The sequence below is a fragment of the Vulpes vulpes genome, chromosome 7 (genome assembly GCF_048418805.1).
Source record: "Vulpes vulpes isolate BD-2025 chromosome 7, VulVul3, whole genome shotgun sequence".
Lineage (NCBI taxonomy): Eukaryota > Metazoa > Chordata > Mammalia > Carnivora > Canidae > Vulpes > Vulpes vulpes.
This window is the reverse complement of record NC_132786.1, coordinates 70,856,061-70,883,756: the sequence shown is the minus strand read 5'-3', so window position 1 is coordinate 70,883,756 and position 27,696 is coordinate 70,856,061. Positions and strand designations below refer to the sequence as shown.

General features: G+C 36.2%; 1 protein-coding gene across 49 annotated transcripts in view; it reads left to right on the top strand.

Moving 5' to 3' along the window:
- Positions 1-27,696, top strand: part of MKLN1 (muskelin 1) — a 322,363-nt gene that overhangs the window by 253,363 nt on the left and 41,304 nt on the right. For all 49 annotated transcript variants that reach the window (XR_012002632.1, XR_012002636.1, XR_012002635.1 and 46 more), the window contains 4 exons: positions 5,072-5,184; positions 15,040-15,252; positions 20,004-20,225; positions 22,802-22,931. Coding sequence is in view for 43 of the 49 variants with exons in the window: in XM_072764025.1 (XP_072620126.1) it covers positions 5,072-5,184; positions 15,040-15,252; positions 20,004-20,225; positions 22,802-22,931 (678 nt within the window). In the remaining 6 variants the exon portion in view is untranslated. The remainder of the gene's footprint in view (positions 1-5,071; positions 5,185-15,039; positions 15,253-20,003; positions 20,226-22,801; positions 22,932-27,696) is intronic.

The following is a 27,696-nucleotide window of genomic DNA, read 5'->3' as shown; positions in this document are numbered from 1 at the left end:
ATAGATCAAATTAGTAATCTAAAAGTAATGTGCAGCCCCTTCTAGCTCTCTCTCTCTCTCTCTCTCTCTCTCTCTGTGTGTGTGTGTGTGTGTGTGTTGAGGGGGGAGTTATATGTTTGATTTTTGTTGTAAATGTGGAGTATTTCTGGCGTTTCAGTGCACTTTTGTTTTAATGCTGTATTTTGGGAATTACTGCAGAACATTAAGATACTTTTTTTTTTTACGATTTTATTTATTTATTCATGAAAGACACAGAGGAGAGAGAGAGAGAGGCAGAGACACAGGCAGAGGGAGAAGCAGGCTCCATGCAGGGAGCCGGATGTGGGACTCGATCCTGGGACTCCAGGATCATGCCCTGGGCCAAAGGCAGGCGCTAAGCCACTGAGCCACCCAGGGGTTTCATTTTTATCTTGAGTATAAATTATTGTTTCTTAAAACTTTTTTTCCGTCTCATTTGTTTTTCTCTAGCTGACTATATTAAACTAAGAATTAAGTTAACCTCCTTCATTATCCTGTTAACTCTTCTCTTACCCCTTCTTTTTGGTGCATAAATTTTGTTTAAGGTTGGGCCTATGCCATCTGAATGTACGGTGTGTGCATTCTATATTGTTTCAAAGTGGAAACATGGATTTAATTATGAAAATAGTGTGCCATCTTGTGGAGGATTATTTAGTCAGCACAGTCTGATTCACCCTTAAGAATCAGAGTAGAAGGATAGATCTTGCAATTGGGCTCATACAATAAAAAGCCTTCTTTGTGCAGAATGGTGTAAAGACACTGGTGTGTTAATATTTCTACTTTATTTCTAATATATATGTGTATATTGGTATGCTGATAGTAAGCAGCTGTAGAGTTAGTATGGTTGAATTTTAGTTTTGTGACCTCAGATATGACTGATTCATTGATGATTGATTCATTTAATCTCGTAATAAAGTTGGTTTGACGTTTTGAACATAGGCTATTATTGGTCACTTTACTTCCAATTCCACTTTCTTGCTGGCTTCTCCTTCTTGGTCGAGTCCTATGGTGCTGCACATTCAGAGGTGCCCTTGTTACATCTCTGCTTGGAATCTTCTCAAGCTACTCCATGGTCTGTGGAATTGAGTTCAAAACCTTAATATTGTCATTTAACTCCTTCCACGATCTGGCCACTACCTGTCCTTTTAACCTCATCTCGACCTGGTACTTTTTGTGTTCTTTTAAATTGAACAGTGCATTTACTCATCACACGGTTTTAACCACTTTGCTTGTATTATATAATTTAATTCTCATAGTTGCTTTATGAGCTAGGTGCTGTGGTATGCCATTTGGACATGAGGATACCAGTGGTTAAGGACCCCAATGGTTGTTACACAGCTGTGGTGGTAGAGCTGTAGTTCTGTCTGAGATCTACCTTAGAGTCCTGTGTTTCAAAACATTTCTAAAAAAACAACAAAACAAAAAAAAACATTTCTCATGTGTTTTTCTGCCTCTGTTCCTTTGTTATACTTTTTACCCTGCTTGAAAAGTTCTCCTCTCTTTCTCCCATTCTACCAACAGAGCCACTGCTGCTTCCACTGCCTCCTCCCCCTCCTTCTTCCTCTTCTTATTTTTTTAGATTTATTTATTGAGAGAGAGAAGACAAAAAGAGGATGGATGTGAGCGGGGGTAAGGGGCAGAGGGAGAGGGAGATAATCTCAAGCAGACTCCACACTCAGCATGGAGCCCTAAATGGGACTCAGTCTCATGACCCCTGAGATCATGACCTCAGCAGAAATCAAGAGTCTGATGTGTAACTGACTGTGCACCCAGGTGCCCCCAGAGCCACCTTCTGATGCATAGGTCAGAGTCCCTTCAGGTATATTCTCTTCTCTCTTTTGAACTCAGATGATGCTTTTTACCTTTCTGTTGGCCTTTAGTCCACTCTACAATATAGTGATTTATGTACTTATGTTATATTCTTGACTGGATTGTAAGCTCCTTGAGGATAGGAACTGTCTTCTTTCTTTTTATTCTGTAAAATACCTTGTCAGTCCAGACTAGCGCTGTTGGACTGAACATTCCTCTGAGTGCCAGGAGAAATGAATAGTTGCAATAGCCTGTACTCCTTTAAGAAAAAAACATAGAGAAAGGGCTACTGCTTGAGGAGGACTGTACTGCCTGGGATGTACGTGAATTGTTACATAACCGATAAGCGTGAGAATGGACCCTGTTGCAAATAGTGTTTTCTTTTTTCTGTTTTCTTAATTCTTATTACAGTTCTCTCCAATTATTTCTGTAATCTTTAAAATTTTTGATATCCTTTATGCATAAAATAATACTTCAGCCTCTGTTTATTTCTAGATAATATTTCGTCTCTGAATGATAACTTAAATGATTAAATGATTTAATTAAAATTTTGTCGTGCATTTTATTCAGGTATGTCAAAAGGTCCTGTTTCCATCCGATTCATTCAATTTTACTATTAAACTTCAACTGGGACTACAAAGCATTCACAGACAAGAATGACATCTTGGATTAATTCCATTGGGATGCTTGCTCTCTGCCAGATTTTATTTTGCACAGCTATCAATGAGGCTGTTGTGGAAATGTGGGTTTTCTTTGCTGTGAGAATTTATGCGTACAAAGAGACCTGCTTTTCAGAAAGAACATTGAGAACCCAGAGCCCAAGAGGAAGGGTTATTAAAGTTAATGAACCAGGGTAACCTTATCCAGAGGGTACCCAGAAACACTATAAAACAAAAGGTCAATTGCTATTGCTATTTTAGTTATATTACCCCTTCCTCTCCTGGCTTCAGAATTTAACAGGGTTAATTGTCTTTACAGTTGAGGCCTTGGCAAATAATTTTTAAGCCAGATGAAAATTCTTTAATTTTTTTTTTCCTGTAAAACTTGAAGTATCTGGTATTACTGCATGCCATTTGGGAAACCATGTTACTTAATTAATGATAATGGATTACCTTATAGTTCTGAGATATGATAGTTTTTTAACAGTTTAAAATAATTGCTGTTATTTCACATTTGTGCAGAGCCAGAAATGTTCTAGGTACTTAGACATGGCATTGGATACAATAATGCTGTTTTTATTGCATCTGTGCACTTAGTAACTACAGAGTATATTTTATTTTTGTATGTCTTAAAGGTAAAAATGCTGTTTGTGCTTCATAGCCTTCAGAATGTATTCATGTAACTTATATCTGGAGAACTACACCAAAATACTAAGAGTTTTGTAAGTGAGAAAACTAAGACCCAGGAAGGTTATGTGGCCTGTATTTATTTGATTACCCAGTTAGCACTAGAACTCTGTCCTATTCCAATGATATACTCTTACCCAGAAGAATTGTTTTGATTTCTGTAGCTTCTGAGGCATAGAATGGGACATTTCACTTAGAGTTTAAAATTATATGAAAATATGACAAAAATCTCTTAGAAGACTGTCCAACTCTATGAATGGCAAGGATTTTCTTCATGGTGTTACAGTATTTCTGAGTACACTGTGAATTGTAACTCTTCGTGGTAAGATCTAACTTAGATGACAGCCTCAACATATATAGGCCTAGGTCATGCCAGTTAGGGAGTAGATAGCTTTATAATGTTCCTGTACGTCTTACTTAATTTTTTAAGAAAGGGCACCTGGCTGGTTCAGTCAGTACACCGTGTGACTCTTGATCTCAAAGTCATGATTTCAAGTCCCTCATTGGTTGTAGAGTTTATTTTTTAAAAAAAGAAAAGAAAGAGGGGTGCCTGGGTGGTTCAGTTGGTTAAGCATCTGACTTCGGCTATTTCATGAATCTCAAGGTCCTGGGATTGAGCCCCATGTCTGGATCCCGGCTCAGTGGAGAGACTGCTTCTCCCTCTGCCCCTCCTCCCACTCGTTCTCTCTCTCTCTCTCTCTCTCTCAAATAAAATCCTTAAAAATAAAAAAAAAGAAAAAATGTCATGGCTTTAAAAAATAATTGGTAGACTTGTGTAACCAGTAGACATAAGGCATTTAAAAGGGAGAAAAGGGGATCCCTGGGTGGCGCAGCAGTTTAGCACCTGCCTTTGGCCCAGGGCACGATCCTGGAGACCCGGGATCGAATCCCACGTCGGGCTCCCGGTGCATGGAGCCTGCTTCTCCCTCTGCCTGTGTCTCTGCCTCTCTCTGTGTGTGTGTGACTATCATAAATAAATAAAAATTTAAAAAAATAAATAAAAGGGAGAAGATAATTGGAAGAAAGGAAAGGCATTGTTAATAAAGAAGGAGGTGGATGATACACAGTGTTATGTATAAAGATTTTCACTGTTCACAGGGCAGGAAATCCGTTTTGTTGCAGTGAGACAGTCCATGGATATAGAGACATTTCAGAATTAGAAGAAACCAAATTTCTAAAATACCTAGAATGACTTAAAAGTTGATTTCTGAGGAGTTAAACCTACCATAACATATTTGGAAAAGATTTCCCCAGTTTCCATGGGAATGCCAAAGCTGTACATCACCTTATTCTTAAGGTGTCTAACTTTAACTCATAGCTAGTTTTAACCATTGTTTTTGATACTGTAATAGAGGGAAAACGGTTTTGATGTGAAGTTTTTTTTGTTTTTTTGTTTTTTTTTTTTTTTTCAGAAATAGCTAGGTATATTTATGTTCTATTTTAGACCATCTATTCCTTTGGGATTTCTTTTCTTTTTTTTTTTCTTTTTTACAGTCTGAAGCTGCATTGCTAAGAAACTGCTAAATGTAAAACCTTTCATGGCCTAACACAGACTCCTAAACTGGCAGCACGTCAGATTCACTCTGGATACTTGAGAAAATACATACTCTCTTTACTCACCAAAGACTTATGAAAGAATGTTGTGCAGTATCTCTTAGTTATTTGTATGTTTATAAGTCTCTCAAAGTAGTGGTCCTGCAGCAGCCTTTCCTTGTGTAGGAGATAACTAGTCTAGTATATATTTTTGAAATGTTAACTCATTTACAAATTTCACTTTTAAGTTTATTTAGATGTGCCTTCTTAAGTGATCTTAGAAACAATGGCTAGGTCTGGGTGCGTATACTTAAATTTTATCCTTAAGGGTTTTTTTTTTATACATATTTTTCTAATTTTCATAGAGACCGTTTATTTGTTTGGTGGCTGGGATGGAACACAAGATCTTGCTGACTTCTGGGCGTACAGTGTGAAGGAGAACCAGTGGACATGTATCTCTAGAGACACTGAAAAAGAGGCAAGTTCTCAGACTTTTCATCCATCTGTACTATGATAGGGGTGTGGGTGTAATACCTCTTTTTCTAGATGATTTGTATTTTTTCTATATCCATAATAGTAGCAGAAGAATTTGTGGTAAATAAGTTTCGTTTAAGTATTCTTGCATTCTAGCTTCTGTACCTGGTTCTTCAACTACTGGTACCTGAACAAATCTAGTTCATAGAGATAAGTAGAAATGGGTATCGAATATAATAGTTTTTAACCACTTCAGTCTGGAAATATAATTTTGTAATGATCTTTTTTTTATGTCCTTGTCATTTCTCCTCTTATTTCAAGCATTCAACTTATTTTGATTTTCTCTGGAAAAATAGACTTTTATTTTTTTGTAAGATAGAGTTTGTTTGTTTGTTTGTTTATTTATTTATTTATTTATTTATTTATTTATTTATTTATTTATTTATTTATGATAGACATAGAGAGAGAGAGGCAGAGACACAGGAAGAGGGAGAAGCAGGCTGCATGCCGGGAGCCCGACCTGGGACTCGATCCCAGGACTCCAGGATCGCGCCCTGGGCCAAAGGCAGGCGCCAAACCACTGAGCCACCCAGGGATCCCCAAAATAGACTTTTAATGTCCTTACCTTTTCACTATTTTAGTCCCTTACTGCTTCGCTATATATCAGTTTTCACAAATGATATGTATTTTATTTTTGACTAAGATTGTATTCACATGTGTGTCTATCAGTATACATACCACATTTCCTTAGTGAATAAGATGGCTTAGATTTATGGCTTTGAATTATACACTAGTATAAAGGAAATGTTAGTTCATTTATTTTTCACAAATCTTCATAGAATTTTTAATTGTATCCTCCATCTAAACTGTTCCAGATTACAAGGTGAAATATAAACTTTTACAAAATGATAGGAGCTGAAAATGAAAAGTAGGGGAAAGATCTAATTCAAAACCCATTGCTTTTAATCTAGGATGCCCATTTCAGAAAGATCAGTGCTGTCTTTATTTCTAGGTTATTGGATTCTGCTTAGTCAGCATGTTTTAGTGATTAATTTGGGTAGATTTAATTTTTTTCAAAGATAACTTAAAATTTTGATTTCTATTTGTTATCCCTGTGAAAATATGTAAAAATGGCTTTTGTCTTTCAGTATTAAAGTACCATTTTCTAAAGTGATTTTTCTATCTTCAACAAAAATAGAGATCTAAAAAGTTTCCTAACTTATTTCTTTTAAACTATTTTAAATCTAATTTGATTGCATCTGTAATTATTTGTGCAGTAAGTGTGGGATTCATCCTGAAATTTTCCTTCTTCTTCATTGAATATGTCTAATTAGTGCATTAGTTTTCAACTTCATGAAGTTTGAACTTCTTCAAGTTCTAGCACCAGTACTGCATTTCAGATGTCTTTTTCACCCCTTTCGGCACTAATTCAAACATTATGGTTTCTTTCTTAAACTTTTGCCTCCACTGTTAATCTGCAGTCTATTTTCCATTCATTAAAAAACATATTGGCCATGTGACACCTGCTTAAACCCTATGGTAAGCTTCAGTTCCGGTTTCATTTATCTCTTATATTCTATCTCTTCCAAGCACTTACAAAACCTCAGTGGCATATTATAGGCTACAGATTGACTGCGTCATTCTTTTGGTTTTGGTTGAACTTGTGTCCCAGAGTCAGCTGGCTGTCAGCTAATCTAGAGTAGCTTCAAGTGGGGACTACTTGGCTCTGTTTTACATTGCTGCGCACCTTTCTGTTGGCTAGCTGGGGCTTGTTCTCATGTCAGGAGCAAGGGCTGCAAGGAGAAAGAAGTAGATATGAGCACTCCACTAAATTGACCAAAGGAAGTCATGTATGTGGCCAAGGCTGGAGTCACTATATAGTACGGGGCACTGTCAAAGGGCATAGATACGGAGATGTGTGAATAACAGCAACAGTAATCATAATGATAAGAGAAGTTATCAACTCTAGTTCCTTTGGCTTAGGTTATAAATTTCAAATTTTTCAACATGATTTGGTTCCCCTTTGCGTTTCTTACCTCATCTCCTGACTATAAGTGCCAGCCACATCTTTAGTTGCTGGAATTATTCAGCTTTCTCACCTGTGTCCCTTGGCAATAATGTTTTTTGTTTGAACTTAATAGAGGGCACCTTCTCCCATGCACCTTGCTCTTACTTAGTAAACACCTACTTATTCTTAAAACTCAATTCAGACTTTTTTGGTGAAGCCTTTCTTGACTTTTCTACTCAGAATTAGAAGCTTCCTCCTTTCTTGAGCCTACTTATATTCCTCAAATGGGTAACTTAAATGATTAGTTTACATTTGTTTCCCTACCTAGACTCTGAATTCCTTAAAGCATGAGTCATATGTTTATTCTTTAGTGAGCAAATAGGTGAGATAAATTAAATGAAAAGTTAATGCTGGAGGAAGGCATGGGAAGATAAATACAAAATCAGGAGAGTGGCTGTTTTGGCAAGAGGGGGGTGATTTCCAGGAGAACTCAAAGGTCATATTAATGTTTGGAATGCAGTTAATATTTAAAATTAATATTGGAAAAATATAGAAATTATTTTGATGAGAAGACTTTGTACCTGTAATTTTGAAGTCAGTAGTGACTCAATACTGGAGTTCAGATTTATTATAGTTTATTATTACTTTCCTTATATAGATCCTGAATACCTTGTGTTGATCTTTCTATGAATAAATAGTGGTAGTATATGGCTCTAGCATAAATGTTCATTCCTTCCAAAATTGAATAGTTAGTATTGCATATATCTTATTTTACTTTCTATGCCAGTGAGTACAAATTATTGTTTGATGACACCCCAGAGCATGTGTTTTAAAAGTATGATATACAATTAAGAAGCAGTACTAATTTAGTTCACTTTAATTTACTTAAATATGTATCTAGTAACACATTTAGGAGATTGAGAGTTAATAAAAGACCCAGCTCTTAAAGAGAATAATTATTTTATTTTATTGTTTTATTTTAAGATTTTATTTATTCATTCATCAGAGACAGAGAGAGAGAGAGAGAGAGAGAGGCAGAGACACAGGCAGAGGGAGAATCAGGCTCCATGCAGAGAGCCCGACATGGGACTCGATCCCGGGTCTCCAGGATCACGCCCTGGGGTGACGGTGGTGCTAAACCGCTGAGCCACCTGGACTGCCCGAGAATAATTATTTTAAATGTTCATATTGATATGCAGTAAATTTTTTTAAAATTTTTTTAGATTTTATTTATTCATGAGAAACACAGAGAGGAGAGAGAGAAAAGTAGAGACAAAGGCAGAGGGAGAAGCAGACTCCATGCAGGGAGCCTGATGTGGGACTTGATCCAGGTCTCCAGGATTACGTGCTGGGCTGAAGGCAGGTGCTAAACCACTGAGCCACCTCGGCTGCCCAGATAGGCAGTAAAAATTTTTTTTTTTTAGGCAGTAAATTTTTATAAAGGTTTGAAAAAATAATATTTTTCTTTACTTTTGCATTTTTATGAGTTTCTTTAATGTCAAGCTTTGTGGAAGACCGCTAGATTCTCATATCTGCTTCTGTGTTTAATCTCTTGAGACTTGTTTTCTGTGAAATATAGGAAGAAAATTGGACCTCACATAGATGTTTTTGGAAAGGAGAGTAGTATTTTAATAGCCTTTTCTGATATTTGCACGTGGTCTATTTTGATCTCATATCCCAAATTGACAAGTAGTTCTTTCTTAAAGGTGATTGCATTATAGACTCTGAAACCATATCAGCTAATGTTTTGCATTCTGTTACATTCAAATCGATTGTTATATCTTGCTTTTTGAATCAATCTTTTATCCATGCATGTTTTTTTTTTTTTACCCACGCATTGGTCACTTGAAAACTACTGGTTTCCTGAGTTCTGCATATCTTCCTAATGTTGAAATTTTATTATACAATATCAAAAAAAACCCTCCATATTTGTTAATATTACTATCACTATCATTAGAAAAATCTTCTAAGTATCGGGAAGGTGTCAAGATTAGAGTGGCAGGTAGAAGTTTTAAAAATTCTAATTTTTGCTTAACAACAAATTTTAAAGTTTAAAATTTGCTTTTATCATTGGCAACAAATGTCAGTTGTTTTCCTTCAAAATGACATACTGACTTCATTCATTTTTCAGAAGATATCTTTCATAACCATGATGTCTGAGTCAATGTACTTGGATTGTTAGTTTTCTTTCATGTAATATAGTTCCATGGAAAAAAGCAGCTAGGTCAGCTTGTAACTCAATCACTTAGATGCATTTCCATGAAATAACCACCATACGTCAAGTGGCACTGTTTTGTATAAAGTTTTCTAAATCTCTTTAATGTTTGGCTAAATAGAAGGCAGTTGAATTCATATCTGCTTCTGTATCCAATCTCTTATTATATCAGAAGTTGTGTAGCCTCTGGAAAACTTCATGTAGACCTATAAGAGAATAATAATAAAAAGACAGGGCTCCTGGGTGGCTCAGTGATTGAGTGTCTGCCTTTGGCTCAGGTCATGATCCCAGGGTCCTAGGATGGAGTCCTGTGTCAGGCTCCCCACAGGAGGCCTTCTTCTCCCTCTGTCTGTGTCTCTGCTTCTCTCAGTGTCTCTCATGAATAAATAAAATCTTAAAAAAGAATAAAAAGACAAATTCTCATCTAAGTGGTGTTATAAAACAAACTGACTTGGTAGGCTCCCTTGAAGTGTCTTGGAGACCCCAGACTGCCCTGAGCACTGCTGCATTATTTTAAACCACAGGCCCTTTTCCGATATACTTATCCACCTAATACTTCAGTAATGTCCCTTATAGGTGTCCCACTGTTATCCCCAACCTCCATCCCTGACCAGTTCATGCTCATGCATTGCATTTCAGTATCATGTGTCTTTAGTCTCCTTTAGTCTGGAATGATTCCTCAACCTTTCCTTATCTTTCTTGATCTTGACATTTTTTAAGAACATGGGAGTAGTCATTTTGTAGACTATCACTCAGTTGTGTTTGTTTCTTGTTTTCTTTGGATTGGATTTAGGTTGAGCCTTTTTAGCAGGAATACCATGTTGATGACGTTGAGTCTTCTTTAGAATATCCAATCAGGAAGCACATTGTATCAGTTTGTCTTGGTTAAGGCAGGTGCTTTCCAGATTTTTTTCCCTCTATAATTAATATGTAATTTGTGGGGAGACATTTTGAGATTATGAAAATACTCTATTACTCATTAGACTTTCATCCTTTAGCATCCATTGATGAAACTATTAAAGCTTTTCCCAAAGTGATTGCACCATTTTTTATTACTGCCAGAAATGTATGAGAGTTTTGGTTGCTCCCTATCTTATTTCCTAACTGAATTGCTTTGGCACCTTTGTCAAAAATCAACTGATCATATATGTCTCTTTTTGGATACTCTATCCTACTCCATTATCTTTTGGTCTGTTCATATACCAATATAACATTCTTTGAGGTCAGATAATGTAAGACCTCTTTATTTTTCTTTTTAAAAATCAATTTATTATTAATTTATTACTACTTTTTAAAAATTGTGCATTTTAGAACCATACTATTAATTTCTAAAACTATTTGGATTATGATTGGGAATGTGATAAATCTGTAAATCAATTCGGAGAGAATTGATGTCTTACTACTATTATCTTCTAACCCATGAATATAGTTAAATCTCCATTTATTTGTCTTCATTCTTTGTCAGCATTCTTGAAGTTTTTAGGTTGGAGGCCTTGGACATTTTTATTAAATTGATCCTAGTGTATTTTGTTTTTTCATGCTGTTGTAAATAGGACTTAAAAATGGGATGCCTGAGTGGCTCATTTAGGTAAATGTCTCACTCTTGATTTTAGCTCAGGTCATGATTTCAGGCTTGTAAGATCAAGCCCTACATCAGGCTCCTTGCAGGCCATGGAGCCTGCTTAAGATTCTCTCCCTCTGTGCCCCCACTAAAGAAAATCGTCTTGTTTTCTTACTACTGATACAGATAAATAAATTGGGTTCTTAATATTTCCTTTATATCATGTCACTTTTCTAAATTCACTTATTTCTAATTGTTTCTTTGTTGATTTCTTAGGTTTTTTTCAACAGTCATGTCATCTGTGAATAGAGAAAATGTTACTTCTTCCTTTCCACTGTTTTTTTTCTGTTGTAACCTTTTATTTTATTTTTTAATGCCTTACTACCCTGACTTGGACTTCTAATACAATATTAATTAGAAGTGAGAGGGGCATATGGGTGGCTCAGTTGGTTAAGCTTCCAACTCTTGATTTTGGCTCAGGTCATGATCCCAGGGTTGTGAGATCAAGTGCCAAATTGGGCTCCGTGCTCAGTGGGGAGTCTGAGATTCTGTCTCCCTCTGCTCCTCCTCCAACTTGTGCTTGCACATGTACTCTCTGTCTCTCTCAAATAAATAAGTCTTTTTAAAAAAGAAAAAGAAGGCCACCTGGGTGGCTCAGTCAGTTAAGCGTCTGCCTTTGGCTCAGGTCATGATTCCAGGGTCCTAGGGTAGAGTCCCACATCTGGCTCCCTGCTCAGCAGGAAGTATGCCTCTCCCTTTCTCTCTGCCCCTCCTCCCTATCTGTGCTCGCTCTCTTTCACTCTCTATCTCTCTCAAATAAATAAATAAAATCTTAAGAAAAAAAAAAAAGAAGTGGGAATAGACCTCCTTATCTTGTTTCAGATACTAGCAGGAAAGCATTGGATATTTCACCATTAAGTGAAAAATTAGATTTAGGATTTTTATACACACTTAACTAGATTGAGGACGCTCCTTTCTATTCTTAGTTTGCTGTGAGTTTCCTCGTGACCGTGTATTGAATTTTATCAAATACTTTTTCTGTATAAGTAAGATAATACTTTTTCCTTTAATTCTTTTAATGTTCATTACCTTTGATCAGTTTTCTTTTTTTTTATTTTAAATTTTATTTATTTATGATAGTCACACAGGGAGAGAGAGAGAGAGACAGAGACACAGGCAGAGGGAGAAGCAGGCTCCATGCACCGGGAGCCCGACGTGAGATTTGATCCCAGGTCTCCAGGATCGCGCCCTGGGCCAAAGGCAGGCGCCAAACTGCTGCGCCACCCAAGGATCCCTTTGATCAGTTTTCTAATGTAAAATTAACTTTGCATTCCTGAGATAAACCCCCTTTAGGGGGATCCCTGGGTTGCTCAGTGGTTTGGCGCCTGCCTTTGGCCCAGGGCGCGATCCTGGACTCCCAGGATCGAGTCCCGCATCAGGCTCCCGCATGGAGCCTGCTTCTCCCTCTGCCTGTGTCTCTGCCTCTCTCTCTCTCTCTGTATGACTATCATAAATAAATTTAAAAAATTAAAAAAAAAAACCCTTTAGTTAAGAAATACTCTTTTTAGGGGCACCTGAGTGGCTCAGTGGTTGAGCGTCTTCCTTTGGCCCAGGTCATGATCCCAGGGTCCTAGGATCGAGTCCCACATCAGGCTCCCTGCAGGGAGCCTGCCTTCCCCTCTGCCTATGTCTCTGCCTCTCTGTGTCTCTCATGAATAAATAAATAAAATCTTAAAAAAAAAAAAAGAAATATTCTTTTATATGTTGCTGCATTTTATTTGATAATATTTTGTTAAAGATTAGTTTTATATCTGTTCATGAAGTGTACTGGTTGCTGGTTGCCTGTAAATTATTTTTCCTTCTCCTCCTTTGTAGTACTATTTTTAATTGGCTTTAGTGTTCTGTTGTCCTCATAAAATAAGTTAGGAGTAATGTTTCTTCTTCAAGTGTTTGATAAAATTTACCAGTGTACTTCAAGGACTGGCATTTTCTTTGTGGGAAGATTTTAAATTATTAATTCAATTTTTCAGTAGATACAGTGACTTCAGATTTTCTTTCTTATGTTAATTTTAGTACGTTTATAATTTTTTGAGGAATATGTCCATTTTATTTACATTGTCAGATTTTACCTTTGTTTTCCATAGTAGTACCTATTTTCTTTTTAACTTGTAGTGAGCCTATAAGTGATATTCCTACTTTCATTTCTCATATTTAGCAATTCATATTTTCCTTTTTAAAAAGTAAGTCTTGCTAGTGGTTTATAATTCTATTAATAATTCAGGAAACCAGCTTTGTTAGTATCTCTATTTTTTTGTCTGTTTTCTTTTGATTCCTATTCTTTTCTTTCCTTTTTTCTGCTTACTTAAGGTATAATTTGCTCATCATTTTAATAACCCTTATTGCTAATTCAGCTGAAGCAAGAAGTTCTGTTACCTCCCCTATTAAAATTTCAAATTCCACATTCTAGGATATATGGCACAGATTTATAATATATTATTCTATCTTTGTTTTTGAGGTTAATTGTGGAGAAAATTCTTTCAAAAAATATTTCCATTTTATCTGCTAGAGATTTTCCTTGACAAAAATCTTTGAAAATGGGTTTTAAAGTTGTAAATAGTATGAATACTAAAGTTCAGTTACAAATCATTTTAACATCTAGATTGATAGCACTAATATCAAATTATTCTTCCTAATATTTTTATTCATTTAATCTGCATAACAGTGCTAGAATACTCTTTTTATAATACTTTTTTTAAAATGTTCTGTCCTGCTCTAGAAACCTGTGATAATTCTTTATTGCCTGCAAAATTACGTCCAATCTCCTCTACCAGTCAGTCACCAGGCTCCGTTTCTGCCTTATTCTTCAGCTCTTACTTCTGCAGTAGAAAGTCTTCATCTCAATCATAGCCACACACATTGGATTAAGTCTATTTTTGCTTTCGGTTCTACTTACACTGGGGTTTAAATTATCTTCCTAATCTTGTTACTGTGGATAGCTTACTTAGACTCTATGAAATGGTAAATTTCCTTATGGAGTTGTTATATGGATTGAACACACAGTAATATTATGGGTACAATTTAGGAGATATTTAACAAGTATTCTCATTCTTTTCCCCATTTCAACTAATCAGATCATGCCCAATTGAAGTGCTTTTCTTTCCAAGGAACTCTCTTTTTAGTTTATACACTACCATTTTTTGACCTTTCATTCAGTCCACTGATAAAAGTGATCTCAAATAATTAATTTTTGTTGATAATATAGTGTTCTTCATACTGTTTTCTCATTGTAATATTTATTCACTCAGGAGTGTTGGTTTTATGTAATGAAAAGGGTGGACGATGAAGTCATTGTGCATTTTATTCTGGTGTTGTCACTACTTTACTAGCTTTTAGGAGGATACCTTTCTTCTTCAGGTTATATTTCCTCATCTTTATTTTTTTTTTTAATTTTTTAAAATTTATTTATGATAGTCACACAGAGAGAGAGATGAGAGAGGCAGAGACATAGGCAGAGGGAGAAGCAGGCTCCATGCACCGGGAGCCCGACGTGGGATTCGATCCCGGGTCTCCAGGATCGCGCCCTGGGCCAAAGGCAGGCTCCAAACCACTGCGCCACCCAGGGATCCCATATTTCCTCATCTTTACAAAGAGATAATTAAACTAATAGTTTTATTAAAGTTCCAGTTATGAAATGCAGCAATTCTAGATATTCTTGGAATATCTGTTTTGTGCTAGACTCTGATGAGAAATCCTAATAAACATTTTTAAAGATTAATTGTATGTTTAGATTAACATGTACTATAGAATCAAGTTCTGTGCACAAATGACTAAAATACGGTGGGTATATAATAGAAGTCATATAAGTGTTCTAAACAGAGTGCCATCAGATACAGAATAGTTCATCTCGTCTCTCCTGGTAGATTTTAAGCATTTCTGTGGTAAGATTTAACCCTATGTAGGACTTTATTGCAAACCTTTGAATGAAAGTCAACAAAAAAAAGAGCATTTAATTTTATTTTCTTGTTATATGTTCTTTGAATTTTTTTTTCCTTTTTTCTTTCTTTGCTCTCCACAGAATGGTCCTAGTGCCAGATCATGTCATAAAATGTGCATTGACATTCAACGAAGGCAAATCTACACATTGGGGCGATATTTGGATTCCTCTGTGAGGAATAGCAAGTCTCTGAAAAGTGACTTCTATCGTTATGACATTGACACAAACACATGGATGTTACTCAGTGAAGATACTGCTGCTGATGGAGGGCCAAAATTGGTGTTTGATCATCAGGTTTGGTGCACAGATACGTACATATTGGAATTAATTTGTGCTCAGTAACTCTTGCCCTTAGAGTTTATTTCACATGTTATACTGCGTTGTCTATTGGTGATTCCGTACAAATGCCTATAATAGATAATAAAAATAACTCTTGCTTCAGTAGGCATAAAGTTATCTTTAAAATTTTTATTCTCTTGTTTGGCAGGATAAAATACTAAGATCTCTTGCTCCACAATCTATGAAATGCAAAAGAATACATTAGTAACAATGTTTAAAAACAAGAAAGAATGCGTTTGAGGAACTTAAAAAAATTGGGGAGAATTCCTGTAAGGTAGAAAGCAGATGGGTTCCATCCAACCAGAAGAAGCCGGAGTCCATAAGATTTTAGCAACTAGAGTCTCAGAGTTTATTTAAAAAAAAGAAAAGGTCTCAAAGTTTATGTAGCTGGGGCAAACATTAGATGATTGGTTGGTGACTGAACAGCACTTACCTTAGATAATTGTCCACAGTCAGGTATTGAGTGTGGATACTGGTGCTGGATGGATAAAGCAATGTGCCCAAGAGGCCCTGGGGAGCTGCTATGGAGCCCTTAACAACACCATGTCTCATCTCTCTTCATCCAGTCCCTTGAGGCAGGCTGCTGTATGTGAAAGGGTGGATGAATGGGAATTTGCAGCTACAAAGAGGACTGGATTAACTGCCAAAAAAATAAAAAATAAAAAAGCAAAGAAATGTTTGGAAATAATACCATGAGACAAACAGGGATAGTGAACTCAACAAATTAAGAATTAATATTAACAGCTAGTAGTATAGACTGTGAAGAAGCCTTGAAGATAAGTTTAAGTGATCTTTTTAAAGCAATTCAGCAGGCTGTTTTATCCATGAAAAAGAAATATCTAGAAAAATTACAAGATAAAGATTTGATAGCCAAATAAAAATCTCAATAAACTGATTAAAAAGCTCTCACGTCAGGAACGCCTGGGTGGCTCAGTGGTTGAGCATCTGCCTTTGGCTCAGGGTGTGATCCCAGAGTCCCAAGATTGAGTCCCATATTTGGCTCCCTGCATGGAGCCTACTTCTCCCTCTGCCTATATCTCTGCCTCTCTCTGTGTGTCTCTCATGAATAAATAAATAAATAAATCTTAAAAAAAAAAAAAACCTCTCATCTCTAAAAGTTACTAAATTAGTGAGCTGAAATTATAAGAGAAATGTTAAGGAACAGAGAAAACATCCTGAAGTTCTTAAGAACCACCTAATAGGAGTTCTAGAAAAAGAGAATGGAAGCAAACTGAAAGCACCATACATGCTCAGGGTTAAAAAGGAAGAAAGGTCCCAGAACTGAAGAAAGACACTTTTTAGAATTAAAGGAACACAAGGAGCAGATTAGGATGAATGAAAAGGAATATCCCTACCTAGGTACTTTCTTCATGAAATTTTAAAGTCATGGATTAAGAGAAAATCCTAAAAGCCACAGGGGATACTGGTTATCTTTCTAAGTAAGCAAGGACCAGATTAACATGAGGCATTTTTGAGGTTGGTAGGTTGAGTACTGTTTAGAAAGCTTCCGGATTTCTGAGAAGAAAAATTGTTTTGAACCCAGCCTAATCCTAGCCAGTCTTGTGTTCATGTGGCAGAGTAAAATAAAGACTTTGGGACTTTAAAACATTGTGGGGAATAAGCAGCTATCCACAATTTGTTTGATTTTAGGAATTAAATATCTAACCTGATAGAGTAGATGGGTGACTGGTCTTCCAAGTTTTGACTTAAGCAATCTCTTGAAGTCTTCAAGAGAAAAGATATTAATATTATCACCCAGACTTTAATAGGTTATTAGCTTCTCAGAAATTTTTTCAGAGATTGAAAACAAAAAGGAAATCATAAACTATTGAACAACATAGTTTTCTTTTTTTTTTTTTAATTTTTATTTATTTATGATAGTCACACAGAGAGAGAGAGAGGCAGAGACATAGGCAGAGGGAGAAGCAGGCTCCATGCACCGGGAACCCGACGTGGGATTCGATCCCGGGTCTCCAGGATCGTGCCCTAGGCCAAAGGCAGGCGCTAAACCACTGCACCACCCAGGGATCCCCCAACATAGTTTTCTAGAGTGATTAACACTTCTTCTTTGATAATTGACCCCAGTTGAAACTGCCTATCTTACCCAGGGAAGAACCAACCTGAAGGAATAAAATTAATTATATCTGTTTTTTGTCCTGTTAATAATAAGCTTAAATATCCCTGGAAGGAAATAGAAACTACTTTTATAATCACATGAAGTAGAACCATAGGAGCTGGATAACAGAGATTGGCCAAAATTAGTATCCGCCTGTAAATTTGTAAAAATTTAAATGGCTCCCATAATGTGGGCCCCTCATGATTTTCAACACGATCCTGAGGTGTTTGGAGAGATCTGAGCCTTTAGTCCTTAGGACAGGGTAATGCAACTCAGGTTCAGTGAAACCTCAGGCAGTGATGTAGTAGATGAATGGGGCCATACTGAGTCATCTTCAGCAATGTATGGATTGCTTTTAATGATATAATCATTTAAGATTAAAGAGTGGGAATACTTTGAACTATATTCATCAAGATTTCACCCTTAAAGAATAGTAGATTTTCATCTTAATTTATGGAAGGTTGTCAGAAACCTAGGAAATGGCAAGTGACTGGATCTTTTTTAGTGGTTAGAGAAAAATTAGGAGGTGCTAGAATCTTTTCTTTTTAACATTAATTTAAAAAAAAACAAAATTTAGGGATACCTGGGTGGCTCACTGGTTGAGTGTCTGCCTTCAGCTCAGGGTGTGATCCCGGGGTACTGGGATTGAGTCCCATATTCAGTTCCCCATGGGGGGCCTGCTTCTCCCTCTGCCTATGTCTCTGCCTCTCTGTGTCTCTCATGAATAAATAAATAAAAATCTTTTTAAAACAATTTTAAAAATAAAAAGAATTTACAATTATGAAAATAGCTTTTTCCTGAAAACAATACAAAAATAGATAAATAGCACAATTTGATGGGAGGAGAAAATTGAACATATAATGGCTAGTATTTGTACCTTAGCCAAAAAATAGATATTTTGTATATGCAATTTATTCTTTAAATACCAAAATGCCATTTGTGTTCAACATCTAATTCCCAACTAGGACTTAGATATTCTTTGAAATAGAATTTGATTAGAACTTACTGTCTTGTGACAAATGGCTTTTTTCTGAGAGATTTTTTTAAATATTTTATTTATTTATTTATTCATGAGAGACACAGAGAGAGAGTCAGTGACATAGGCAGAGGGAGAAGCAGGCTTCTTGCAGGGAGCCCGAAGTGGGACTCGATCCCGGGACTCTGGGTTCACACCCTGAGCCAAAGGCAGACGCTCAACCGCTGAGCCACTCAGGCATCCCTCTGAGAGATATTTTTATGAAAAGCCATGATCTCTTTGAGTATAAAGAATGAAAGAGGGACAGCCTGGGTGGCTCAGTGGTTTAGTGCAGCTTCAGCCCAGGGCCTGATCCTGGAGACCTGAGATCAAGTCCCACATCAAGCTCCCTGCATGGAGCCTGCTTCTCCCTCTGCCTGTGTTTCTGCCTCTCTCTCTGTGTGTGTGTGTGTGTGTCTCTCATGAATAAATAAAATCTTAAAAGAAAAAAAAAAGAATGAAAGAATCAGTTTTGACTTTTGAACATAAATTATGTAATATACCTCAAAGAAAACTAATTTTATAGTAATGTGTTAAAGGAGGCAGATTCATCACTAGAGAAGTCAGTCTGGAGACTGCTCCAAACGTCTGTTTGTTTTACTATATTGTAACAACATGTTTTGAAGAGCTTTGCAAAATAAATGCAGAAATAAAAATTTAGTTGTATCACTCTTACTGATGTAACTACCCTCTGATGAAATGGTTCATGATTAAGAGGATGGGATGCTTGCCTAGAATACAGAGTTTTTATAAGGAGGATGAAAGGAAGGGGAACTGAGTGGGAAAAAATTAGAGAGGGAGACAAACCATGAGAGACTCCTAATTCTGGGAAATGAACAAAGAATTGCAGAAGGGAAGGTGGGTGGTGGGTTGGGGTAACTGGGTGACGGGCACTGAGGGATCCCTTGATGGGATGAGCACTGGGTGTTATACTATATGTTGGCAAATCGAACTTCAATAAAAACAAACAAAAAAAGGAAAATAAAAGGGTGTGATCACTATTTACCCATGAAGTATGATTAGCATTTACTCTTCGATATAAATCAGCACCTCATGTATTACTGATTGATTTGGTAAAAATTATATAGTTTCAAGAAAGCAATATATTTTGCTCTCATCAGGAAAAATAGAAACCCAAAAAAGTATTTAGAAATGCATCCTGAGGTGTCCCTGGGTGGCTCAGTCAATTGGACATCTGCCTTCAGCTTGGGTTGTGATCCCCAGACGGGCTTCCTGCTGAGCAAGGAGTCTGCTTCTCCCTCTGCCTTCACCCTGGCTGTGCACGCTCTTTCTCTCTCTCTCTCTCTCTGTCTCTCTCTCTCTCAAATAAATAAAATCTTTAAAAGAAAGAGAGAGAGAGAGAGAGAGAGAGAGAGGAAGGGAGGAAGGGGGATCCAGAATCTGCCAGGCAGTGAGCGTTACTGCAGTAAGTGCACATGATAATCTGGGGTGATATTTAGTGTTACTAAGACACAGTTTAGTTTTTTGAGAATCTAAAACTGCACACTGGTTTCATTTTAGTATGTATGACAGGAATAATCTGTAACTATTCAATCTGTTGCCTTGTTCTGATAGATGTGTATGGACTCAGAAAAGCATATGATCTACACCTTTGGTGGTAGAATTTTGACATGTAATGGGAGCGTAGACGACAGCAGAGCCAGTGAACCACAGTTCAGTGGGTTGTTTGCTTTCAACTGTCAATGTCAAACTTGGAAACTTCTTCGAGAGGACTCCTGTAATGCTGGGCCTGAGGACATCCAGTCTCGGATAGGACACTGCATGCTATTCCACTCAGTAAGAATATTCTATATATTGTATTGTTATTTTGTCATTTTATCTCCATAAAAAGAAATAGATCTAAATCTTCAGAAAGAGATCAGAACTTTTCGTTAAAAATAAATCACTAGTGTTAACAATGATAGACAAAAATAAAACTTCCTCAGCAGTGAAGGTTGTTAATTTTAAGACTCTTCCTATTAACAGTAATTCCTAAATAGTTATTACTTGAATACTAATCTAGAACTTACAGATAACTACTGCTGATACAAATACTGTAGCTATTTCTCTTTCTTATACCATTCTATTTACTGATTTCTCTTAGTAACTTAAAGATCAATTATTTTGTTTTATTTTCCTCTCTGCCACTCTCCATTAAATATGAAGAATTAAGAACTGACTTTATAGAATTAGAATTTAAATTTATTAGCAAAACCAATATGCAGACATTTCTTTAACCTTCTCAGATGTCATAAGGCTAACTTGGGCTTCTTTCTGTTTAACATAACTTTAAAAACATTGTGAAATATTTTAAACATATATCAAAGTAGAGAGAAGAGTGTACTTACCTGTTTCAACAGTTATCAGTTTTTCACTGTTCATTTTTCATATATCTATCCCACTTATATTTCATTTCTTTCTTTAATGTTTCTCTGATTTTCAAGTTTATTCTGAAATTTTATTTTGCTAGGCAAGTGCCAATGTGTCATTACACCTGTAAATACTAGGGTGTATCACTAACAGATGATTTTTTATTTGCATAATTATGATACCATTGTCATACTCAACCCAAGTACCAACAATTTCATATTATCATTTAATACATAGTCTGCATTCATTTTGTTTTCTGAAATACTGAAAAATACCTTTCTATAGTTGATTTATTCAAGTCAGACTCCAGAATGGGTTTATGTATTGTATTTAGTTTTTATGTCTCTTAAATTTATTTTAAGCCATAACAGTACTCCCTGCTCCTATTTTCCCCCCTCATATACCATTTATTTACTTGTTAAAGAAACTGAATCATGTGTGCTCTCGAATTTCCCATATTCTTGATTTAGCTAATTTTATCCTTGTAGTGGTATGATTGTTTAGTCTCCCTATTTCCTATAAGCTGGTAGTTAGCTCTAAAGGCTTGATTTTAGATTTTCTCTCTTTTTGGGGGGGGAGGGGGAATGCAAAAGGAGAAGTGCAAGAATACCTTAAAGATGGTCTGATTGCAAGCTGTCAAGAGGCATTTTATGTGTAGCTTTCATACTTTTGGTGATGTTAAAATTATTCGATGGGTTTAGGTGTTACCAGCCTGATTGATCAGTAATAAAGGTTCTTGTCAACATTTTACCAAATGGCTTTTGCAGTCATTGATAATCATGATGTAGGGTTTATAAAACAGTGATTTTCTAGTTATGTTATTTATTCTGTATTTATTAACTGATTCTGATACTAAAAACTTAACCTCATTAACTATTTGGCCACCCTAATGTGCACAGCACACAGGAGAGGTGATAAAAATGTTTTAATTTTTTTTCTTTATCACCTTTTCATATTAATGAGTTGAAACTCCAAAGTTAACCAGTATATTTTTAAGCATTATTATGAGCTTGTGGACTTTTATATATTTGATGTTTTTAATCCAGTGCTGTGATTATTCTTTTTGATAACCAAGTTTTTCTCTTTGTCCAATAGGGGTGCCCCCTTCCCAGAATACCTACACATATAGTTATATACACACATTTATGTGTATTATATATAAGTATCTTTTTTAATAACAGAAAAATTAAATCATTAGTTCATACTGTCATGGCCAATTCAAATTAAAAATTAATTGAGTTTTAAAATTTAATATCCTTTTGATTTTGTATTTTATGTATCTTTTAAGGTTAAAATCCTACTTCTTAATGATAGTATTATATTACTTCTTATGTCTTTCTAAATAGTAACAGAATCACAAAACTAACAAAAATTACTGAATATTGCTTCACATTGCTTTCTGATTATTTTTCTGTTTAGGTTATAACTAGAAATGGGTAGTCAAAAAAGCATAAATATCTACTACTTCTCCATGTGATCATGTCTTTATGTGGTCCTATTTTTACAGATATGTTTATTTCATTAAAAATGGGTTTTATTTCATTGTTTTTTCAAATTTCAAAAAAAAATTTTTTTTCTTTTGAGTTAATTAAATAAAAACAATACACATGGTTCCAAAGGCAAAACCTGTAAGTCAATGTACTTTTGGAGAGATCGGATTTCTTTCTTCCTTGCTCTGTCCCTTCTTTAATTAGCTTCTTTCCTTTCTTTCTTTTTGAAGAAAGAAAGAAACATATACACATTCATTTTTTTCCTTTCTTATGCAAAGGCAGTACTCTGCATTCATTATTCTGTACCTTGCTTTTTACTTTAACAAAATATCCCAGAGATCACCTCTTAGTATATAGTTTCATCATTCCTCTTTATACCAGCATAGTACTCCATTGCATGGGATCTGGCATAAAATTGCTTTTATAGAGGATTAAATTTTAAAAGGATCATTCTGAATTCTTCATAGAAGTGACTGCTTTCTCCCTTCTTTGCCCTTTCTCCTTATTTTTCAGAAAAATCGTTGCTTATATGTTTTTGGTGGCCAGCGATCGAAGACCTATTTGAATGATTTCTTTAGTTATGATGTGGACTCTGATCATGTAGACATAATATCAGATGGCACCAAGAAAGACTCTGGAATGGGTAAAGGCATTTAGTGATTCTTCTCTCATATCTTAACTACTTTAGATAGACTATATATAGCCTATTTTCTTTTCTTTCTAACCATTCTTCACTCTTTCCCCATGTCTTCAATTGAAGTAGTTCTGAATAAGAGGAAGAAAAATCTATCCACTAAATTATCCAGTTTTATGTGTTTAAAATATACGAGTTATTATATTATTTGAGCAGAAAGACAATATTTAAATTCCTGAAGGTATTATTTATATGTGTGCTTGCTTGGCAAAGGGGCCTTGCAAGAATTAATGAGTTTAAAACTGTCTTATTCTATGTTTGCTATTCCTTTCCACCTTCTGCTTTCACTGTAGTGACTTATAAGGCACTAGCATGTGGAATATATCTTTGTTCTGAGGGAGAACTTCGTGTAACTGATAACAACTTTTAAGTTTGCATACTCAGCATCCAAGTTATTCTCCTCGTAATAGGGTGACTGGTTTGCCTGAGATGTCTCAGTGTTATGCATATTGCCCTGGCGTTAGTAATTATTAGTAGTGCCCCTGATTCGCTGTCAGATATCAATTTGCATAGTTACCCTACATAGTAGTCACTTTGCCTTTGATTATTATACACAGAAGAATGATATTTAAGATGCAGTAGTTTAAAATGCCTAATTTAAGAAATTAGATCAGCTGGCTTTTTCTTTTAGCTATTATTCATAAAAATAGATCTTTTTATTAAAGTAGTTCCTACTTACAAGGAAAAACTTTAAAAAACATTTTAACAGAAGATAGTACCATAGTTGAAAACTGCACATGAAGGGACCCTCAAGACTCTTCTCCCATATTTCCTAGTAGGCAGAGGCTAGACCTTTATTTTCTAGGGGAAATGAGTACAGAGGTGTTTTTTCCACTATGCTTAAACTACTTCCCAAGATTTAAAAAAAAAAAAAGTGACAAAGTGATAGTAGCAAAGGCTTAGTATAAAAATTCACTGTAGATAAGCTTTAATGACTATCATTTAAAGATATATTTTTTAAAGATTTTATTTGTTCATGAGAGACAGAGAGAGAGAGAGAGAGAGGCAGAGAGAGGCAGAGACACAAGTAGAGGGAGAAGCAGGCTCCATGCAGGCAGCCTGACGTGGGACTCAATCCCGGGTCTCCAGGACCAGGCCCTGGGCCGAAGGCGGCGCTAAACCGCTGAGCCACCCGGGCTGCCCCTAAAGATATTTTTTAAATGAGTTATTATATAGTAAGTTGCTAAATTGATCAGTGTAATGCTTTGTTCATGGTTATGGCTGGCTTTATGTCCAGCAAAGTATGATAATCTGACAATAAATGTAATAATATGCTCATTGTAGAACATTTGGAAAATATAGAAAGATGCAAAAAAGAAACTGTATCAGACCACCCAGATGTAATCTGTTATAATTTTGATGTATTTCCATCTATTTTTTAAAAATTTATTGTAGGGGCATTTGTGTGGCTGTCTGTTGAGTGTCCAACTCTTGATCTTGGCTCAGGTCATGGTCTCAGGGTCATAGGATCAAGCCCAGCATCAAGTTCTGCTCTGGGCATGGAGCCTTCTTGGGATTCTCTCTCTTCCTTTGCCTTTCCCTCAGGCTCTCTCTCTCTCTCTCTCTCAAAAAATAATAATAATTTATTGTATAAAATTAAACACAATTTTATATTCTGCTGCTTTTAAATTTACATTAAATTGTGGTAATTGTTTTCATCATTATGGTTTTACTACCATAGACTAGAGGTATTAGGGGAAGTGAGAAGTGTGGCTTCATTCCCTAATTACTGCTATAGTCAACTTTTAAAAAATCAGAATTACCAGTTTTGCTATGTGTTCTTTAATTTATAATTGATTTATGCAAACAAGCTCATTCGTTTAATAATATTTATTGGACACCTGCTAGCATCTAAGTTTGACCCTCTCCCTTCCTCCTTCCCAACATATTTCAGTGCCGTCTATGTGCCGTGTTTTAAACACTTGAGAGATACTGTGAGCATGAGGGATAAGATCCCTCCTCTCAGAGGACTCACTTGCTGGTGCAGAGGCTTGCAGTTGCCATTAAGTTCTGTGAAGAAAAAACATTGGCTGCCATGAGAATAAGTCGCATGGGAGGTCCCATGCAGATAGAGCAGGTTGGGAAACCTCATCTGCAGGGGTTATCTTTAAGATTTAAGAAGTAGAGAACTAGGAAGAACCATGTTAAGTGAGAGAAGAGCAAGTACAAAAGTCCCAAAGCAGGAAGGAACTTAGTGTGTTCCAGAAAGAGATGAGGCTGGTGCCAGTTGACGGTGGGGAAAGTCAGTATGAAATGAGGCTAGAAAAATAGTGAAAACTCTAATTGTTTGATGCCTTGTATAGATGCAAAAGTTTGGATTTTTTTTTCCAAATAAAATTGGAAGTTATTGAAAGGTTTAATGCCAGAGGCTTGATCTGATTGATTAAAATTTTGAAAATATCACTCTTTTCCTAGACACACATTTTCCGAGTGTTTTTGACAATATGCCTACAAGTTGCAGTGTCCAGAGGCTATATGATGCTTTAATTGAGGATTTTTATGGCAGAGTTGAATGTCTGTTTAGACTACATACTTGGAAAGTTTTCCTGCCTAAAACTGTTGTGGTTTTACTTGGAATTGTGGAACCACAGCGGACTCTGTTGGCACAGTAGAATGAAACTAAAATCACTTTCGTTTTTCTTTTTTTTTTCCTCCATCTCCTTCCCTCCTTTCTTCTCTCCCTCTTTCTTCTTCTTCCCCTCTCTCCCTCTTCTCCTTTCTCTCTCCCTTCCTATTCATCCCTTCTTTTCTAACCCCTACCCGTGTGCCACTTTCTGTCTCCCACCACCCCAGGTGTTTCTGATACTCCTGTGGCCATAATTGAGAACCACTCTTCTAGCTCTCCAGAGCCTGTCTCAGCCCTTAATCAAGTAACCTTGGACAAGTTACCTAATTTCTCAGTCCTAGCTTGTGTGTCTGTAAGTGACTAAAATTATATCGTGTCCCTGCTCATGGCTATTTTAAGAGTAGAGACGGACTCACCCTCTAGTTTTGGCTAGTATTATATTACTCTTAGGTACCTCAGTTTTTACAAGAACATGCTAATGCTATCTACAGGTTCACTGATCTATTCAGTAATTAAGTAATGCCAGTTTTACCTCCATCTTCTCTCTAGTTCCACTGCAACTAGTTTGAGCTATCGTTACCTATTTGGCCTTTGTTCCTGGTCTTCCTCCTCCTCCCCTTCCTCCTCTTCTTTTTGTTTGCTTGCTTGTTGAGAGCAAGCATGTACAAGCGTGTGGGGGAGGGGAAGAGGGAAAGTGAGAGAGAATCTCTACCAGGCTCCAAGCTTGGGAGGAGCCTGACACTGGGTTTGATCTCATGACCCTAAGATGGACGCTTAACTAACTGAGCCACCCAGGCACCTCTGTTTGTTATTTTTTTTGTGTGTGTGTGTGTGTTTTTGTGTGTGTTTGTTATTTTTAAAAGATTTTCTCTTTTAAGTAATCTCTACATAGAACATGGGGCTCAAACTCACAACCCTGAGATCAAGAGCTGCATGTTCCACTGACTGAACCAGCCAAGTGCCCTAAAAACATCTTGTTTACTTTGAACAATGACTATTACATTCACTATTTTATGAAAATTTCCCAAAGACTTTTTAAGTTCTTATATTTATAGTAGTCATTTTGTGTTAACAATACAGGTGATATTTACTCGATTACACTGGGCTGTAGAAACTGGACTTCCTCTTCTTGTTTCCCCCACCTTTCCCCACCCACTCATTCTCCATATTGCAAGCAGAATACAGCAGTTTTGTGTTACCAGTGAAGTTGTAGAATTGTATGGTTTTAACATCTATTCAACAGATATTTTTTGGTCATCTACTGTGTGGCAGATAATAAGCTAAGTGCTAGAAGTAGCAATTGTGAATAAGAGTTCTGTCTTCCTAGAGCTTACAATTGTGTGTGGGGAGAACAAAGAAATAATTAACAAACTTACTTTTTGATTAGTGGTAATAAAATAAGAAAATACCTTTAAAAAGTGCAAACTCTGGGCCCCTGGGTGGTGCAGTCAGTTAAATATCTGACTCTTGTTTTCAGCTCAGGTCGTGATCTCAGGATTGTGGGATCGAGCCCCTATCCGACTCTGCACTCAGTGCAGAGTCTGCTTAAGCTTCTGTCTCCCTCTCTCTCTGCTCCTCCCATCCCCACCTTTCCCTCTACCCCTCTCTCTCGAATAAAATAAATCTTTTTTAATAAAATAAAATTAAAAATATAAACTTGATAGGCCATCTTCCTTGATTAAAATTTGTTCCTTGTTTCCCTTTGCCTTCAGGATTAAGTCTAAACTCAGCCTATCAGATTCCTTTATGATATACCCCGCCTTAGTTTTCTAGCCCCATTTTTAGTATCCACCCTCACTTTGCCACCAATTCTTTGTTCCATGACCACAGAATATTAATTCTTTATAGATTAAATACTTTTCCTTGCCTTTGGGTTTTTGTCCATGCTGTTCTCCCTACCTGAATCACTCTTCCCTCTGACCTCCAAAGTATAACTTATTTTGTGAACATCTTTCAGATCTTAGTTTATAGATCATTATCTCCTGACATTCTCTGAGGAAGCCCACGTTAGGAATTAAAGCGTATGGTTCTAATCTTCATTGTTAACACGATTCTAGATATTCATCTAATAGTACAATCTTGACTCTACTTTTCAAAACCTGTAAAAAGCTTAGCTGAAATACATAGACTTTTTTCAGGATTTCTTAA